The following is a 20,781-nucleotide window of genomic DNA, read 5'->3' on the forward strand; positions in this document are numbered from 1 at the left end:
ATCTATCGTTTTGATGGAATACGTAGCCTACGAAACTAATTTCAATGATCCAACCATTAAACTTGTTTGTATATGCATCGAGATCGCAAACGCCAAAACTTGGAAAAAACAAACATTCATAGATCGATTAATAGGACAAAATGATTCGACGATTATAAACGAAAAATCACGATTTAACGGTTATTTTAACTTCAATTTTGATGATTTTTTATAGCTACACTCCTTAACCCTATATGAATACAATTAATGAATTCGATCTTCAATTTAAAATATTTACGCTAGTGGATACCACAAAATCTTATGTTATACTTAATGAAATTATAAATAAACTCTAAGTGTTAGTGAATCTATCATTTTGATGGAATACGCATCCTACGAAACTAATTTCAATAATCCAACCGTCAAACTTGTTTGTATATGCTTGGAGACCGCATAGTCCAAAAATCGCAAAAAACAAACATTCAGAGGTCAAGTAACGGGACAAAACTTTTTGACGGTTATAAACGAAAAATCACGATTTAATGGTTATTTTAACTATGATTTTGATAATTTTTTAACAGCTATACTCCTTAACCCTATATGAATACAATGAATGAATTCAATCTTCAATTTAAAATATTTACACTAGTAGATTCCACAAAATCTTATGTTATACTTAATGAAAATATAAATAAACTCTTAAGTGTTAGTGAATTTATTGTTTTGATGGGATACACATTCTACGAAACTAATTTCAACGATCCAACTATCAAACTTGTTTATATATGCTTCAAGATCGCATACGTCAAAAATTGCAAAAAACAAACATTCAGAGATCAAGTAACTGGACAAAACTTTTTTACGGTTATCAACAAAAAATCATGATTTAACGGTGATTTTAACTCCGATTTTGATGATTTTTTACAGCTACACTCCTAGACCTTATATGAATACAATGAATGAACTTGATCTTCAATTTAAAATATTTACACTAGTGGATACCACAAATCTTATGTTATACTTAATGAAAGTACGAATAAACTCTTAGGTGTTAGTGAATCTATTGTTTTGATGGGATACACATTCTACTAAACTAGTTTCAACAATCCAACCGTCAAACATGTTTGTATATACTTCTAGATTGCATGCGCCAAAAATCGCAAAAAACAAACATTCAGAGATCAAGTAACGAGACAAAACTTTTCGACTGTTATAATAGAAAATTCACGATTTAACGGTTATTTTAACTCCGATTTTGATGATATTTTACCGCTACACTCTTTGATCCTATATGAATACAATGAACTAATTTGATCGTTAATTTAAAATATTTATAGAAGTGGATATCACAAAATCTTATGTAATGATGATCGATGAAAATTGAGGATTTTGTAAAATGAATAACATGCAAGTTTTAAGTTCCATTGGCAAGGTTTAAACTTTTGAGAAATGTTTCACAACCTTGAAAACAAAAACTCTTTCATTTTGCATATCCTTGCACATTTAACATTTTGTAATAGACTAGTAGTGTATGGATGTGTGTTTATTCAACTCTTATTTTCGATTGTAGATGTAGTACTTAAACGACAAATTTATTTTAATGTTTTGAAGTAATATTTATGTGGCGATGTATGGTATGTGCAAATTTAAGGAAAAAAAATATTTTTTTCTTAACGGGTGTTACACAAAAACGACAGACACGACCCGTTTGCCAAGCCTAGTTGCGTGCCACATCATAAACTCATCCTTAAGAAAGATGCAAGAGAGGAAGAAGAAAACACAGGGGAGAGTACCATCAATCTGTTGCTTACAACCGACACTGAGTTTCAAAATATTAAAAAAAGAGTAATGCTATTCATACCATATTTTTATACTACATTTCTATACCATCTTAGATGACATCTGATGTGGACAGTCACATCATTTGAAAAAATTGCAAAACCCAAGGAAAGGAAAGAGAAAGATCCCTCGTATACTACAATCACCATTTAATTAACTAGTTTTTCTTAATTATTAGTTTATTAAATAATGAATTAAATTAAAAAATCTGATTAATTCAAATGATGTGGTTGGTATGAAAATGTAGTACAAAAACATGGTATGAATAACATTACTCTAAAAAACTAAAATATGTGTCACTTAGAACCAACGCAGGCTTTAAAATATTAAAAAAAAAAATAATTAGTGTCAGCTAGAAGCGACACTAATACTTTATGTCGCTTAAAAGTGACACTATTTTTTTTTTAAGCGATACCATTATTTAAAAATTATTAAAATGTATGTCGGTTATAAGTGACATTAAATGTTTATGTCAGTTAAAAGTGACATAGACAATTTATGACGCTTACAAGTGACAGTAAATCCGACATCATGTTCAATAGTTGTTGCAAATGTCTTGTCCGCCACTATATTATATTAAACTGACATTACCCACTGACACTATAAGGCCTTTTTGTAGTAGTGCTTCTTCTTTTATTTTGGTTCTCCTCTGAGTTTTATCTTAGTTTTCTCTGAGTTTGGTCTCAATTATCCCTGAGTATATCTCATACTTGGGCTTCATGCCCCTTATCCAGCGTTTTCGCCTGCATTTAGTGCTTTCTATTATTTACTTTTCCTTCCCCTTCCTCCTTAGCCGTGATATTCCGTCCCCACCCCATCATATGCTTAGATATGTGGACTTCAGTCCGAGATTGGATATCAGATCTACTTCCCTCCCCTAACTGAGTCTGATCCTCATTGAGGCCAAGTGTTATGCAGGCTCGGCCACAATATGGGTATTTGATATACTCCCTTAGCCTCACTTTCTATCCATAAGCTACTTTGTTTGTATATATTTGCAGGGGGTCATGAAGGAGATTTGGATATGATGTCTACTTTTTCAGTTCGAAGGTTGGCGTCCTTTGAGAATGTGATGATGATGTCGGTTTGGTTTATACTGTTTGAGATTAGTTTTTTTGTTGTTTGTTTTTTGCTGCCTTTGGGCCTAAGTTTATGTTAGCCTCTCGTTATATCTTAGGTTGCAACTTTCCTTTTATTTGGGCCATTTATTTTTACTAATGTTGTTAAGCAGATTTTTTTAGTTTTCTTTGGCCTTATACTAATTTTTAATGGAAGTAATATTGTTTGACAAAAAATAAAAATAAAAATAAAAAAGTTTAAAACGAAAATATGTATGAGTCAAGGGCTTGACAATTACTTGTTTAGCCAATTGGTGGCATGTCTTCCTGTCCTTTTTGTTTCATAAAAATGGCTCAATATTGAAACCTAAAAACTAAACGATTTTGACACTAAAAGTTATGTTTTTCTTTCCTTTTTGTTTCAAAGAAGGACATCCTTACTATAAAATGTCCCTTGATTACTAAAGTCTCATGCCATCATTTAGTCAGTGATATCTAGTTTTACTTTTCATTTTGTGGGCCTTTTCTTATACATTTCTTCTACATTTATCCTAATATTGTTCCTTTACTCTTCTGTGTAACTCCTTTCTCACGTGTTTCTCCCTTATTTCTAACACAAAAATTAAAATTAAAAACTAGATGGTCATCAAACCTAACTTAGAATTTTACTAGAATTTGTAATTATTATCCAGTTAATATGAGGAAGGTGTTATTGCCACCCATAAAAGCCATAAGGGAGAGAGAAGTATTGTAATGATTTTTTGGAATGCTAATATCAATTCACAAGATTACCATGTGAAGTCAATATTAATATGCAATTGGTAGTTTGGGTTAAAGAGTTAAAAAAAAAAGATGTATAATTGAAGATTAATACCAGAAAGTGAATTCACAACATAATTTCAGTTACCATAATAAGGAATCTAGGGTGCGTTTGTTGCACCAGATTATCTCAGATTGGACTAGCTTTAAATACTAGACTGGACTGGCTTAGACTAGACTAAGCTAGACTAATTTAGTGAAGCGTTTGGAGTAGTGTTAGACAAGAAACGCAGGGGCCTAAACTAACAATAAATTATTATTATTATATTTCAATTTATTTTCTATTAAAATATTAAAATGAATATATGGAAAAATAAAAGGGCATAGCCCTCTGCTTCTTCTTCCTCACGAATTGCCCGTGCTCCTCTGCAACTTGAAGAATTATTGAATTTTCAATATCAAAGCTAACCCCCAATCAAAACCCAAAAAACAAAGATCTAAATTTCCAATAACAAAGAGAAAATTTTGATTATTACAAAAAAAAAAAAAAAACCCTAAAAAGACCCAACTGATTGTTGGTGCTTTTTTCCAAGCTTGGGGGTTGTTGAATCCGATCTGAAACCCAGATCCAAATTCCAATCTTGTTTGCAACTTAAAAAATGAGATGGAGAAGATGCTCGACTGCAAATCCGCGTCGTACTTGACCAAAATCAAGGCCTCCAACAATTAATTTCAAAGTGTGTTCAAGCTGAATCAGTAATTTTGAATTAAAACCCTTTGTAGGTTGAGGTCGTTCTGGGCCGTTTCAATTTACAGAGGTTCATATCATCTGTGAAGAATAGTGGGACGAAGGAGGTGCAATCAAAGTTTCAGAGAGAGGGGTAAATTTCCATGACTAAGGGAGAAGTGAGAAGAAGGAGAGAGAAATGGGGAAAAGAGATTATTCGGTAGTCCAAGCTAATCCTCTACTTCAACAGGGGACTATCTAAGGCTAGTTAAGGAGGTCTGTTGTCTGAGCGAGTCTAGGTTAATCCCATTTATTATAATCCTAGATGCACCAAACGTAGGACATTAGTCCGATTTAAGCCAATCCTAGCTAATGAGTTCAATCAAACGCACCCTAAAGTCCAGTGACTAGAAAGCCAATATAAATAACATGTAAAATCAAGTGTTATCCCAATATATATATTGATTGATCCATGCTTACGAATGAGTCTATAAAAGTTTTAGGAGTATTCAATCATGATTTTAACAATTCTAATTTTTTTTTTCATGAGATGTTAAGAGAATCCACTCAAAGTTCACATAAAATCTATGAAATTTGCATTAAAATTCCATCAAACTTCATAATTTATAACTCCATTAAAAAAATTTAAAATCTCAATTAAATACGAACTCTTCGTTGATCAATAATTTGTTTATCCAAAATATGAACATGATGCCATTTAGGGCGTGTTTACGTGTCCGTAATCGGAAACAAAAGTCAGAGTGTGAATATGATTACGGATTATTCTTGTGTTTACTAAAATTTGGAGGAATCAAAATGGGTGGGGTCCACTCAAAAGATAGGAATTGAATTCCTGACTTTGGAGGAATTGAACTCCTGGGTACTATAAAGCAATCTCAAACCAATGAGATGTAAAAATTGCTCATTTACTAATTTATAAACTAATAAGCAAAATGAGAGAAATTAAATTGAGAAAGGTCTCTTGGCCAATGGTGTCACATCCCGACCCGGGCCCCCACCACATCCCGGGCTCGACTCCATCCTAGCATGATATTATCCGCTTTAGGTCTCGACCATGCCCTCACGATTTTGTTTTTAGGAACTCACACGAGAACTTCCCAGTGGGTCACTCATCCTAGGATTTCTCTCATGTGAACTCGCTTAACTTCGGAGTTCCTACGGAATCCGAAGCCAATGAGCTCCCAAAAGGCCTCGTGCTAGGTAAAGATGGGAATATACATATAAGGCTTACATGATCCACTCCCCCGGGTGATGTGGGATGTTACAATCCACCCCTTTTAGGGGCTCGACGTCCTCCTCAGCACACTTCCAGCTAGGGATTGGCTCTGATACCAAACTGACACACCCCGACCCAGAATGTCAACTAGGACTTCGAATTGAACTGTGTTGGCTGCCACCTGGAAGGTGACGAAGCCATAAAGTGTAGTGATGTGGAAAATTTGAATAAATTTAAACCTAAAAGTGCCTAAATACAAGAGTGCGCTGTGAGCGGAAATGAACCCATTTCACACGTGACGTCAGAGCATAAGTAAAGTAAAGTATAGTGGATTGAAAATCATACCATCAAAGGTAATCTCCAATACCAAGATTTGCCACGAATCCTCGTCGATACGAAAACTCTGCTACTAGAACCTGGAGGGATAAAAAAAAAAAAAACAAGAGTGAATGGGCCTAAAAATAATGCTTTAATAAAGACCTTCTAAATGTTATAATCCCTCGCTGTAATACCTGTATAGTTTCCAGGAAATCATACTACGTATAAGTATGAAATCAAATGTAAATCAATAGTAAATCCAGGAATATTCCAAATCACTACATATCGGCAACAATATAAAAAAAAAAAAAAAATCAGGTGCTCATTAATCTATGATAACACACGAGTCGGAGTTGCCTAACGTAACATGTATGACTCATAAATCAATCTATGAAAACACATGAGTCGGAGTTGTCTAATGCAACCTGTACGACGGTGTCGGAGTTGCCTAGTATTGCAACCTGTACGACAATGTCGAAGTTGTCTACTATTGCAACCCGTACGACGGTGTCGGAGTTGCCTATTATTGCAACATGTACGACAGTGTCAGAGTTGCCTATCGCAACTTGTACGACAGTGTCGGAGTTGCATAAAACATAAATATAGTCAAGCCATAACTCAATCATTTCAAATAACACCATAAACTCACCTATACTTACCTGCACGTCCCACGTTCACCTTAGCACTTCCAAGCATTCACAACAATTATATGCAGGTAATATGCATATGGATATGCCATGATGCAATCTAAAACTCAACCATATCATAGTATTTTAAAATATATATTAACATGGCATAAAATGCATAAATCAATTTAAAAGCATTTGTGGAACTATCAATCATATATATACTATAAAAATGAAAAGACCCACTCACCTGAGGTCCGCACAACAACTCCCTAGCACGAATATCGAGGCATCACGAACGATCGTTGCCTAGAACAAATATTTAGTCACGTCTCAAAATTATTATCGATATAACAAGTAACTTACATAAAACACATCCCCAAGGACGTTCTAGAATGATTTGAGACCTTTTGACCAAAAATCAATCGTCGGTCAAATATCAACAGTAGGGTCCACAACCCTACTTAACTCAATATGGAAGATCCACATCTTGGATTTCTGATCCATAACTTCTAAAGATCCACATTATACTTTTAGAACATCATACTAAAGTTTCATTACAATCCAACGGTTAGATCTTCGTCAATTGCAAAATTCAAGTGGCAGTCAATGTTTTATTTTACGAACTTACAAATCAAATTCGGGAAGATCCCTACGTTAGATTCCCAATGCGTAAGTTTCTATTATCCTCAAATATTACGTACTATAATGTATTAAGGTTTGGTGACGATTCAACGGTCGGATTGTCAATTTCACATAATGTTCAAGTAGCGGTCTTTATCAAAACTATGTTCAAACAATGGGATTTCATCAATCGGACTTCACCTATGGAATTGGCGTGTCAAACTTAAATTAGGAAGGTCAGGGGGTGACTCGGCTTATGCGCCACCGCACACGGCAGTCGGCCACCCGAATTCGCCTGAAAATTCAACTATCTCCACAAATTCTCAAATTTTATAGAAATGAAGATCCCAAAGAGTGAGCAAGTTTTATACCTATGACCAAGTCCAATTTGGCCGGGAAAGGCTCAAATTTCACTCAAACCCGTCGGAACCCTAGAATGGGTGAACTTCGATTCTCCTTCCTCGGTGTTCAAACGTCTCTACCACTAGTTGGGTCTTGTTCCTAGGTCCAAGGGAAGTTGATTAAAGGTAGTTGTGGGTGGTAGAACTCGTCGGTTGGAAGGAATCATCGTCGAGCACCTCCGGTGCTCAGGTGAGGTTCTACATAGTTTTGGACCTAAAACCCTTTGAATTTGGGTGGAGATGGTAAATGGAAGGTTGTAGAAGAGTTTGCAAGTGATGGATGGTTGAGTTTCACCTAAAAAATGGATGAGATTGGTCGAAATTCACACCAGTTCGAAACCGGGTTGCGGAGCATAGACGAGTCAATGGGAAACGGTGGTTCTTTCTCACCTTTCTTGATTGGTCCCTCCTTCCCCCTCCCCCCCCCTCCCCCCAAAATCTCTGATTGGTCCGAAAAAAATAATATGATTGGGCCGGTCCTCAACCTTGATTGGTTACAATTCCCACATGGTGGGAGTTTTAATCAATCTAAAATTCATAGCTTAGTAAAACGACTTCAAATGTTCGTAACTATAGCGTTAAAACTCAGACTCGCAAATGACCTTCGCCTATGCTTTCGCAGCTTCGATATCTATTCAAAGACATTAATTGTGACTTTGAACGGTCAACGAAAGTCAAGCATCTTCACCTCTAAGGGCATTTTCATAAAATCACTACTTTAAAATTTATAAAACTTAAAATTAGGGATGAGTTCTCACAAATGGCTAGTTGGTTGATTTTGGAAGAAATTATATTATTGGACCAAGAATATGTGCAATTTTGGGTGAACAAAATTTTTTTTTTGTTCGATTGGTCCACTCAATATATGAAAAAATATATGAATTAGTGAATCTATTATTTTGATGGGATACGCATTCCATGAAATTAGTTTCAATGATCTAACCGTTAAACATGTTTGTATATACTTTGAGACCGCATACGCCAAAAATTGCAAAAAACAAACATTCAGAGAATGCAAGGAATATTCCGTCAACCTTGACGATACTGACGACGTCAGGTAACTCTGTTAGTTTTTAAACGGAATATTCTAATGTTTAATGGAATATTCCCTAACGCTGTTAGGGATTCTGTTAGCGTGCCAAGCACGTGCCTGCTAATGGTCGGCACATGTGGCCGTGCTTTGGCCGACACGTAGGTGATAGGAGCATATTTATGCGACTTAAATGGCTTGTTCTCGTACATTTACGTTATGTTTCTTTAGTTATTTTAGTACTTTAAGCTATTTTCGTGTGTTTGTAGGTCCAAAGGGCTAAAGGAGCAAAAAGATGCATTTTGGAGACTTTTGGAGCACTTTTGGGCTAAGGACGGATAGCTTATGCTTGAAGCCAAAATGTTGGACGAAATTGAAGACCTAATTGGAGCCAAAGTGTTGGAACCTTGTTCTCTTTAGTTTTAGGACATTTAAACCTTTCCTAATCCCAATCATGCCATGCATAACACACATCCATTCTAACACATTGTCATTGCACATGCATTTCCTTCATTAGTTAACCCACATGCACTTATCACTTATCATCACCACATATCATATCACTTAATCACTTATCACTTATCATCACCACTTAACCACTTATCATATCATAACCACATATCATATCACTTATCACTTATAACTTAACATAACATCCACCTACTTCACCTACAACATCCACTTCACCTACAACATCCACCTACTTCACCTACAACATCCACCTACTTCACCTACAAATGACATAGCCATATGTTCCCTCCACTACTCCTATAAATACCCTTGCATTCATTCATTCATGGACATCTCATTCCATTTCACAACACAACACCCCTCAAACACTTCCATTATTCCCTAACCGTGAGTCCCCCTTCCACCATTCCTCATCCATTTCCATAATTCCCCAAACCTCACCTTAGACCTTGTGCTACAACAACGAGGAAGATAAGAGGGCCTAAACGTTCATACAATTCAAGTTTGAGTTGTTGGAATGTTTAGGTGTTTCTTTGATTTCAAAGTTTAAATTCAATTCTCTTTGTTTTGTACGTATGAGGAATGGAAGAGAAGAATGCCTAAACGTTCATACAATTCAAGTTTGAGTTGTTGGAATGTTTAGGTGTTTCTTTGATTTCAAAGTAATGAGGAACTAATCCCCCTTTAGCTACGGGGTGATTCGAAACTATGTTTATATTTGCAATATGAATTGATTACTTTTGGTTGGAATTTCATAAGTTGTGGATTCAATTCGTTTAACTGTTTGATTGATAACTTATTTATGTATGTTCATTGAGATTGCAAGCTTAATTTTCATGCATGAATATGACGCTAGAATATAAGTGAGTTTCACCTAATCGTTATGAACTTATATTCACAAGTAGTGGAGGTTGCTTATAAACAATCGCGTTAAACGAATTCTTGGCATAAGTTTCATGCGTATTCCATAGTAACGAATGCCTCGTCAACACTTCTAATTTTCATTGAACTTAATGATCTTTGTTGAATGTCTCTATCATGCGTATTCCATAGTTAGGGACTTTGATTAAGAATAATTTGGTTGTAATGCGTATTCCATTCAATCCAATGAATTTAGGGAAATCTGAAAGTTAATTTAAGCGGACCTAATTAACTTGGAGCATTGAGTTTCATAATTTATCGAAAGACCAACTGAGAATCAATCTTGTATGCAAGTATAACATATGTGGAGAAGAACCCCTTAGCTAGCCTTCATCCATCATCCATATTCACATTTACATTCTGCTTAGTTTATTAACTTGTTTTGTTATTTCAATTTTCGTCAAATCAAAACTCTTCCCCCCTTTTTCCTTATTGTTCAATTTAGTTTATGTTTTAAAGCATTTTGAGTCTTTGGTTTGTCTTAGTGATTTAAAGTTTAGTTTTGCATTCTTTGAGTCTAGTATAGTGTTTTATATTGTGTTTTTACGTTTTTGAGTCAAATCCAAGTGATTAACAATCCCTCCTAATCCCCGGTCCAGAACGATCCCTACTTATACTTATACTACAATTGTCAAAAAGAGGGTTTAATTTGTGTGCGTATAAATCACGCATCAAATTTTGGCGCCGTTGCCGGGGATTAGCAACTTTGCTAATCCCTTGGTTCTTTTCTTTTTTTTTGGTTTAGTTGTTTTCGTTTTAGTTTCTAACTTAATGTTGTTTTCTTTGTTTGTTGTTACTTTTGATATTTGATTTAGTTCTCTTTCTTTGATTTTAGGTACTAGAGAAGTAAGATATGGATTTTGCTAGCATTCAAGCTCAATTGGCAAATCTTACTTCTAAATTGTCGCCGTATGCCGAAAGGACCACAATGCAGAGTGTCCCTACATTTGGTGCTTCATATAGGCAAGGATTTCAAGCCAATCAATGTCCACAAAGAGATTGGAGGGATCATTCAAACTCTATATGGTGGGAAGATCAACAAGTTCAACGTGAAGCATATTGGCAACCATATGAGGAGTTCTATTCAAGACCTATGCAGTCACCACAACTTCATATGCAATATGCTCAATTAAATTCAAGTTCGCCAATAGATTATAATCAAATTCTTAATGAAATAAATTCTTTGGCGCAGGGGTCACAAAATCAAGCCAAGGAGGCTCAACAAGAAGCATATTGGCAACCATATGAGGAGTTCAATACAACACCTATGCAGCCACCACAACCTCCCCCACAACAATTCCAATCAAGTTCAAGTATGTCCATGGATAATGATAAAAATTTTCAATTACTAACCTCTTTGGCGCAGGGGTCACAAAATCAAGCCAAGGAGTTGGGTAAATTGGACGAGCAATTTGGGCAGATTATGGAGTTCATGAAACAAATTCAAGAGCAAAGTGAACTCTCCAACTCAACTATTGAAAACTCGAAGGAAGATTTTGAAATCCATAATGCTATCACTTTGGGAAGTGCTATGGAGGTTGGAGCTGACCTAAAAATGTCCAAACATAGCCTAGAAGTGGATGAAGAGCTGCTAATTGAGGAGGAGGAAGAAGACATGCACACGGCAAGGGTAGAACAACCCTTGCCGCAGCCCCCTAAGCCTTCTAAACCACCCACCACCAGTAAGGACGTCCCAATTCCATGTTATTCTGATGTTATTCCACCCAATGTCCCTTTTCCTAGCAGGTTTTTGATTCCCAACCAAGAAGAGAGTAAAAACGACATCGTGGAAGCCTTCCCAAAGGTGCAAAATGCTATTCAAATTCTTGGTGCAACACAGCAAGTTTTAGATGGTGTTGAATTCTTCAAAGGACTTTGTACACCAAGAAGAATGATTCAAGAGAAGGTAGTGGCTGGAGAAGATGTAGAAGGCATCAAAGAGAACATATTTGAAACCACAATTCCCAAGGAAGTTGGATTTTATGACACGGGACAAGTCATAACTTTAGAAGGGGTGTTTATTCTGGAGTTCATTTTGGAGCACACAGGTAAGCCGCCTCCCCGAATTTCAATTTTCTTTTATACTAACATGTGGTTAATGATCCAGGCACCCACTTTAGAATTTGAACCAATGCCGGTTCACTTCAAGTATCACCTTCCATTCAAGGACCAATTCCACGCCGTTTGATTTTATTTATAAAAAAAAAAAAAAAACTTAAAAAAAAAAAAAAAAAAAAAAAAAAAAAAAAAAAAAAAACATGGCAGAATGATGGAGCTTCACAAAGGGCGTTTACTTGAAGCCCCACTACTGGGCAAAACTTTAGAAGCAGGAGGCATAGATGCAGAAGGCATCGGAACAGAAGGCATCGAGGCGGAAGGCATCGGGGCGGAAGGTATCGGAGCGGGAGGCATCAAAGAAGAGGCCTCAATACTTGGCCAAACGCTGGATGAGCCCGGAAAAATGTGCCTCTGGAAGTAAGCCGCAAGCCTTTGACGGTCAGTTTGACGATCACTTTGCATCCGACCATTGGATTCTTGTAGCTCATCAAGCTTCCTCTTCATACCCGTCGAATAGTTGTTGGCAAGCACGTGCAAACTTCTATTCTCGTACTTAAGCAGTTTGATCTCCTGCTTGAGACTTTCCACCTCTGCCATCAAAGATTCCACCTGACGGGAGCGGGCAAGCAGGCGTTGGCCCATGTTGGACACAGAACTCGCACACTGAACACTAAGTGCGAGGGATTCTTGAACGGCCAACTCATCGGACCGTCCTGACAGCAGCCTACTATCTTTTGGAGTAAGGAGGTTCCTAGCTACTATTGTAGCTGTTGTGGCGTCCTGCATCACAGAGTCTTCACCTGAAAGAGGACCGTTAGAAGATAAGAAAGAAGGGCGCCATACGTTACCTTGACGCGGCGCGGCCGTATCACTGCTGAGACTCAATTCTAAGCTAAGGTTCGATGGGTTTGCCATTTTTCAAAAGTGTTCAAAGAGATGGGGTGGATGGAGTTAATTCTCAAAGGGCCGGAGTCGATTTTCAAGAATGGGAATTCTTCAGAGTGTGTTTGTTGTGGTGATCGATAGCTCTATAAGAAGCCAAGGCGACGCGTCCACCAATTCGAAAAGCCGGAATTTCCGGCGTAATTTAGGCGACGCGTTCTCTGCTTTTCAGAAGACGCGTTCAACTTTGTCAAAAGGAGCCGCATCTGCACTACCACGTGTCGTTCAGAAAGCGAAGGGGCGTCGTTCAGAAATCGAAGGGGCGCCTGCTCAGAAATCGAAGAGGCGTATTCAAAGATCGAAGAGGCGCCACTATTTCAAAAAGCCGGATTTGCGGGATCAAAACGTTTGTCGACAAGGGTAAAAAGTACCACCACTTGATATTATCTCTATATATGTCGACCTTCGTCTTTTATGGCAGGGCAAACCTGAAGAAAATGCCCAACTCTCCCTCACCTCTGAGGGCGCACTCCCAGCAAAGCCTTTCGAAATACTCAATTCTTTCTTCTTCCCCAAAGATGATACCAGATGCCTGGAGTACATATGACCCAGGAGGAAACGGCGGATTGAAGCATGTGCTGATTCATTCACCGTTTCTTCAAAGCAAAGGTATCTCATATCATCAAGGTCAAAAGCAAAAATATCTCATATCATGCTCTTTCCCTGTCTTTTTCTTTGTCCTTGTTCTTACTTGCATGGCAAAGTAAAAGAAGCAATCAGCCGGCACTTGGAGTCAGTCTACCGATCTGGAGCCAACTGCCCGGAATCTATTCCTGATTGCTTACCTAGCGTTGCTCTCGAGTAGTCATCTTCAACGGTTGATACACTTCCAGAGAAGGGACCACTCCTGCAAAGATTGAACAAAGAAACAGATATCAGGAGGAAGCTCAGACCTTCGGGGGAGACCCTAAAAGGAATCCTGCTGCCCAGTTCAAGAGTAGCACAAAGGAAAATCAACGATGGGCGGAAACCAGTTCAAGAGTAAGCCTGTGGAATCACAAAGATCAAAGCCTCAATGCAATCACCAAGGAGAAGAGGGAATTTACACTCCATAACCAGATTTGCGTCCCTAAACTCTTCTCTTTGTTAATTACATTCTGCCATGTTTAGTATGTTTAAATGTTTTTTGTGTGTTTACTTATGTTTTGTGTGAACCATATGCTTAAAACATTGAGGACAATGTTTGATTTAAGTGTGGGGGGGGGGGGGGGGTAACTAAGTTTATTTAATGCAAATTCGTGGGATTTTATCACCCATAACTTCAAATGTTGTTCCTTGCTGTTTTAAGGTGTTTTTAAGTTGTTTTAGAGTGTTTTAGTGTGTTTTGTTTTATAACTCCGAAAATCACATAAAAATTTGAAAAACTTGTTTTAAAAACCCTAAAAAGAGTGTTTTGAGTCGTTTTTGTGTGTTTGTGTCTTAGGGTACCTTCCAACACAATGATAAGGATTTGGTTTATAATTGCATGACGGTTAGAAAGAGTTATAAACATAGAGAAAAGTTTGATTTACTCTTGGTATATGCTTGGTTATGGTTATAATGTATGACTTCACATGCAATCATAAAAGAAAAAAATTCGTTTTTGTAACATGCTTGAAGGAAGGAACTCAAACAAACGCTACAACCCTGAGAGACTTGAGCCTATAACGTTCTTTGGAGAGTATAATCTGTGATTTCTTGTTTTCTAAAGTCGTTGCATGATCTCATTATTCTTTGCTTGGTTACTACTTAGAAGGCGTTTCATCATATAGTTCCAAATGCTAGAACTCATGCCCATTTCATTCAAAGCATGTTATTGATTTGCATAACACATATTCAAGAAGAAGTTGTGTAGTGACCACCACCATAGCCAAATAGCCTTACTTCCCATACTTCGTATATGTTGTAAGTTTTAACCCCGTTGAGCCTCGTTTTGCCTTTATTCCTTGTTTACCCACATCACCCCTTACCTAGCTTAGAGTAGGACTTTCCTATACCCTTGTTCTTAAAGTTTAGTGAGCATGACTTAAATGAATTCCTTTTGAGTTACATTATGCAAGAAAATGAGTGTGGGGGAGTAAAAGTTTGTTCTTACGTTTATATGTATGTTTTGAGATTCAAAAGAAAAAGAAGAAAAGAAAAAAAAAAAGAAAAAAAGAAAAAAGAGGAGTGAAAATAAGTAAGAATGAACTCACGAGCGTTGATGGTTGAAGAAAGGGTCCAAAAAGTTGAATATGGCCCTAAGTTTTGTGTGATTTTCCCTTGGGTGTTCAAAGTTGACTTCTGCGTTCTTAAGGGAATTCTAAGTGTCTAATTCAATACTTTGCTCACTATTGCTTTAAGAATGTTTGTTTATCCTTCACCTTTCATTGTTAGCCAATACCCTAGCCCCGTTACTACCCTTTGACTTCTATATTGAGTGTTATGTATTTCAATTGTGGAGTTTGAACTTGGTATGAGCTTATGGTGTCACTGGTTCTCGCGTCTAAGTAGTAGCATTCCATTCATGAGATCATATCTAAACATGCTTATTAACTCCAGAAAATGCTTTCCTTATTATAACATATGTGAGTGTTCGTCTACATGTTTACATCAATCTTCTCACATATACCTAGTGTAGGGTGTGTAGTCAGAAAATCTGTGTGAAAAACGAGAGTACATCTAGTAAGAAATTGAGGGAATTCTCTAAAGGCATGTTACTACATTTGAAATGTGTTTTAATTGCTTAATTGTGAACTAGTATGTGGTGACTATGATTAAGAATGTACTTAAGTGTAAAGATGGCTCAAATCTGTGAGAATAATGATTTTTAACTTGTCATGTGCATTGGAAGTCCCTGATACGATTGTTGGAAGGTGTAGGTTGTGTTTTGTTCTTTTTGTTTTGTTTTTCTGTTTTGCTCGAGGACTAGCAAAAGCTAAGTGTGGGGGTATTTGATAGGAGCATATTTATGCGACTTAAATGGCTTATTCTCGTACATTTACGTTATGTTTCTTTAGTTATTTTAGTACTTTAAGCTATTTTCGTGTGTTTGTAGGTCCAAAGGGCTAAAGGAGCAAAAAGATGCATTTTGGAGACTTTTGGAGCACTTTTGGGCTAAGGACGGATAGCTTATGCTTGAAGCCAAAGTGTTGGACGAAATTGAAGACCTAATTGGAGCCAAAGTGTTGGAACCTTGTTCTCTTTAGTTTTAGGACATTTAAACCTTTCCTAATCCCAATCATGCCATGCATAACACACATCCATTCTAACACATTGTCATTGCACATGCATTTCCTTCATTAGTTAACCCACATGCACTTATCACTTATCATCACCACATATCATATCACTTAATCACTTATCACTTATCATCACCACTTAACCACTTATCATATCATAACCACATATCATATCACTTATCACTTATCACTTAACATAACATCCACCTACTTCACCTACAACATCCACTTCACCTACAACATCCACCTACTTCACCTACAAATGACATAGCCATATGTTCCCTCCACTACTCCTATAAATACCCTTGCATTCATTCATTCATGGACATCTCATTCCATTTCACAACACAACACCCCTCAAACACTTCCATTATTCCCTAACCGTGAGTCCCCCTTCCACCATTCCTCATCCATTTCCATAATTCCCCAAACCTCACCTTAGACCTTGTGCTACAACAACGAGGAAGATAAGAGGGCCTAAACGTTCATACAATTCAAGTTTGAGTTGTTGGAATGTTTAGGTGTTTCTTTGATTTCAAAGTTTAAATTCAATTCTCTTTGTTTTGTACGTATGAGGAATGGAAGAGAAGAATGCCTAAACGTTCATACAATTCAAGTTTGAGTTGTTGGAATGTTTAGGTGTTTCTTTGATTTCAAAGTAATGAGGAACTAATCCCCCTTTAGCTACGGGGTGATTCGAAACTATGTTTATATTTGCAATATGAATTGATTACTTTTGGTTGGAATTTCATAAGTTGTGGATTCAATTCGTTTAACTGTTTGATTGATAACTTATTTATGTATGTTCATTGAGATTGCAAGCTTAATTTTCATGCATGAATATGACGCTAGAATATAAGTGAGTTTCACCTAATCGTTATGAACTTATATTCACAAGTAGTGGAGGTTGCTTATAAACAATCGCGTTAAACGAATTCTTGGCATAAGTTTCATGCGTATTCCATAGTAACGAATGCCTCGTCAACACTTCTAATTTTCATTGAACTTAATGATCTTTGTTGAATGTCTCTATCATGCGTATTCCATAGTTAGGGACTTTGATTAAGAATAATTTGGTTGTAATGCGTATTCCATTCAATCCAATGAATTTAGGGAAATCTGAAAGTTAATTTAAGCGGACCTAATTAACTTGGAGCATTGAGTTTCATAATTTATCGAAAGACCAACTGAGAATCAATCTTGTATGCAAGTATAACATATGTGGAGAAGAACCCCTTAGCTAGCCTTCATCCATCATCCATATTCACATTTACATTCTGCTTAGTTTATTAACTTGTTTTGTTATTTCAATTTTCGTCAAATCAAAACTCTTCCCCCCTTTTTCCTTATTGTTCAATTTAGTTTATGTTTTAAAGCATTTTGAGTCTTTGGTTTGTCTTAGTGATTTAAAGTTTAGTTTTGCATTCTTTGAGTCTAGTATAGTGTTTTATATTGTGTTTTTACGTTTTTGAGTCAAATCCAAGTGATTAACAATCCCTCCTAATCCCCGGTCCAGAACGATCCCTACTTATACTTATACTACAATTGTCAAAAAGAGGGTTTAATTTGTGTGCGTATAAATCACGCATCAGTAGGACATTAGAAAATTTTTCTAAAAATATAGGGATGTTCCTGGTGTTGAGTAAGTCACGATGGTATATTCAAACACCCAAATTGAGCAACGTATGAGAAGTTATTACACGGTTTGGTTATGTGCTTAAAATTAACATTGAATTAGTTGTTTCACATATAGGTGAGACGTTTCCGGAGGATGAGTGTAGCCAGGCGATGCTTGGAGGCTACGACCCTGCTACATACCAATGAGTGGGCTTTTGGTTTTCTATATATACGTATATGTGCTTTACATTTTCCTAGAAACTGTTTCAAACGAGCGTATTCTTCTAAATGCCATGTCATGCTTGTGCTCTATTTTATTATATGCATTAGCATGTGTATGCATAACATTGTATGATGTTGCGGAGGCTAGGTAAGTTTCAGGTGAGTACTATGTGATGATAGTTGTTGCATTGTTCATGATTATGCGTAGATGCATTTAGAGCTCATTATCCTGCACCTCGATGTTAGTGCTCCCGCCCATGGCCAGGGCACAGTCCTTCACGTGATGTTTATCTCCTGCACCACACGCTCACCTTGGATCCAAGTTTGGTGCACAGCCTTGTCGTACAGACCACATTAGGTGGTTCCGACTCGTAGGTGACCCGCGATTATTCGCACAACCTTTACGTGATCGTAGCACTTGAGTGTACTTATTTACACTCAACCCTGTCGTACAAACCACAATAGGTGGTTTTGACTCATGTGCAAGAATTGCTTTATAAGCTATAGGTTCAGTCATACAGGTCATGTTAGGTGACTCCGGCTGGTATATCATTTTATATTGATTCACATCACTTGACTTACATATTTGTTACTAAGATACTTGGCATGGTATATACTTTGGTTTTCATTGCACTCAAGCATGATTTTTATATACATGTATTATTATTTTCTAGGAAATTACACAGGTTTTACAGTGAGGGGTTATTATTTTTGGAAAGAGAAATAGTTTTAAAAAGCTTTGTTTTTGCCCACTCACGTTTTTTGTTTTGCGCCCCTCCAGGTTCTAGTTAGACGTTCGTGTTAGTGGCTTACGAGGACTCTACGGCAGTTCTGACAAACTTCAACTAATGTAGGAATTTCTCTCTTGTCTTGTATAATTAATATTTAGCCTGCTGGACTGCATTTAGGTTACCTACGCTCTGAGTACTTGTATTACTACTTTAAACATCTCTGCATCCTTTTTATGGTTATCTTAGTGTAAATTAGTTAGTTTTGGCTTTTAAGTACTCACATTTTCATATCATTGTCACTTCCGCACTACGCTCATGGCTACGTCACCTACATGTGATGGCCAGCATGCCTCGATTCTGGTTGGGGTGTGTCAAGTTTAGTAATCAAATGGTTTTGATTCCGATTCAAAAGTGAATTGGCAAAAAACTTGTATGAAACCAACATCATTCCTATTCTGTTTCCTAACAATTTGGTAAACACCTTTCATAGGAATCTGATTTTGATTCCTCCCCAATCTAATTCTTCCTCAATTCAATTCCCCTCATTTTGATTGCGGATTAGTAAACGAGCCATTAGTACTATGGTCCAATGGTATTCCTCTTCACTTGTAAGTAAGAGGTCTTAAGTTCGATTTTCGCCAAAGACAAATTTGAACTATATTATTGCTAGCCCATTGTAAAACTTAGTCCAACTCCGTACCCTTTAGTGTGAATAATATCATTTATTAAACTCCGTACCCTTTAGTGTGAATAATATCATTTATTAAATATATACATATATATGCAATTGATGTCATATGGTAAATTATGTGTCCAAACACCATTTTAGTTTTTTTCCAAAGAAAAATTTCAACATAGAGAGAGCCGAAACTCCAAAAATCCCAACCCAAAGGATAGAGTAGACAGACCTCATCCCATATCCCTTATCCCCCATACCCTTTATACCCAAAACTGCAAACTCAAACGTCAAACCAAAGCAAAAATGTCACTCACGGCTTCACTCCTCCACCCCTCTCCCAAGCTCTCCACTCCTTTCCTCCATGGCTCCTCCACCTCCTTCTCCCCCCTCTCCAAACCCACTTCCTCCCTCGCCTTCCCCACCCCACAACGCCTCACTTTCCTCCCGCCCATCAGAGCCCTGAAGTACCTCCAAGGCCGCGTCGTCTGCGCCACCAGCGACAAGACCGTCGCCGTCGAAGTCACCCGCCTCGCCCCGCACCCCAAGTACAAGAGGCGGGTCAGGAAGCAGAAGAAGTACCAGGCCCACGACCCAGATAACCAGTTCCAGGTTGGGGACATTGTCCAGCTTGAAAAATGCAGACCCATTAGCAAGACCAAGACTTTTCTTGCTGTGCCGGTTCCTGCCAAGAAACCGAAGAGCAAGTCCGGTGAAGGCGACGCGCCGAATGAGCTCGGGATTCCCTTGGAGTCTCTGCAGGTTTAGTCTATGCTGTTGTTTTGATTGTGCATTTGTGAGTTGGGCTGTTTTAATGAGAATGTTTTGAATTTAGAGTTATTGGGTGAAAATTAATGAAATCTTGAGCTTTCTTTGGCTGAAATTAATGTAACCTCAATCTCAATGGGTTTTTGATGATGTGCCTTATCACTTAATTTCATTGAATTTTCAAATATTGGTGTTGGGGATTGTGGTTATGGGCATTTTGATGACTGCATTGTGTGGATTTTGTTTGAATTTCCATATTTTGTTGATGATTCGACGAGTGCTTCTTGAATGAATTTGGATTAATAGATACTAGAGGTGGAGTCGAGTAACAAATGGGATGAATGTAAATAAAAGAATGACAAAATATGACGATTTCTGGGTTTACAATTCGCTGGAAAATATGAAAGAATATTGCGTGCTTGCTGATTAATGTGAAAAATTGGTACTTTTGTAGGTTTAGAACTCTTGTGTTTAACAAGATGGATTTTTAGTGATGTATGCTTTTGGGGAAAGTTGTAAAGTTAGAATGCTCATGGGAGCAAGTGCTTTTGCCTGGAGTTGTTCTGCTTCTGCTACA

At 37.2% G+C, this 20,781-nt stretch overlaps 1 protein-coding gene across 1 annotated transcript; it reads left to right on the forward strand.

Annotated features, from left to right (window-relative positions):
* The first annotated feature begins 19,599 nt into the window (after positions 1 to 19,599).
* LOC137707813 (small ribosomal subunit protein uS17c-like) lies at positions 19,600 to 20,351 on the forward strand. Its single transcript, XM_068446728.1, has one exon. It carries the CDS (start codon positions 19,743 to 19,745, stop codon positions 20,202 to 20,204), a length of 462 nt encoding a protein of 153 aa, XP_068302829.1. The 5' UTR covers positions 19,600 to 19,742; the 3' UTR covers positions 20,205 to 20,351.
* The last annotated feature ends 430 nt before the right edge of the window (positions 20,352 to 20,781 follow it).

Source organism: Pyrus communis, chromosome 11 (genome assembly GCF_963583255.1).
Source record: "Pyrus communis chromosome 11, drPyrComm1.1, whole genome shotgun sequence".
NCBI lineage: Eukaryota > Viridiplantae > Streptophyta > Magnoliopsida > Rosales > Rosaceae > Pyrus > Pyrus communis.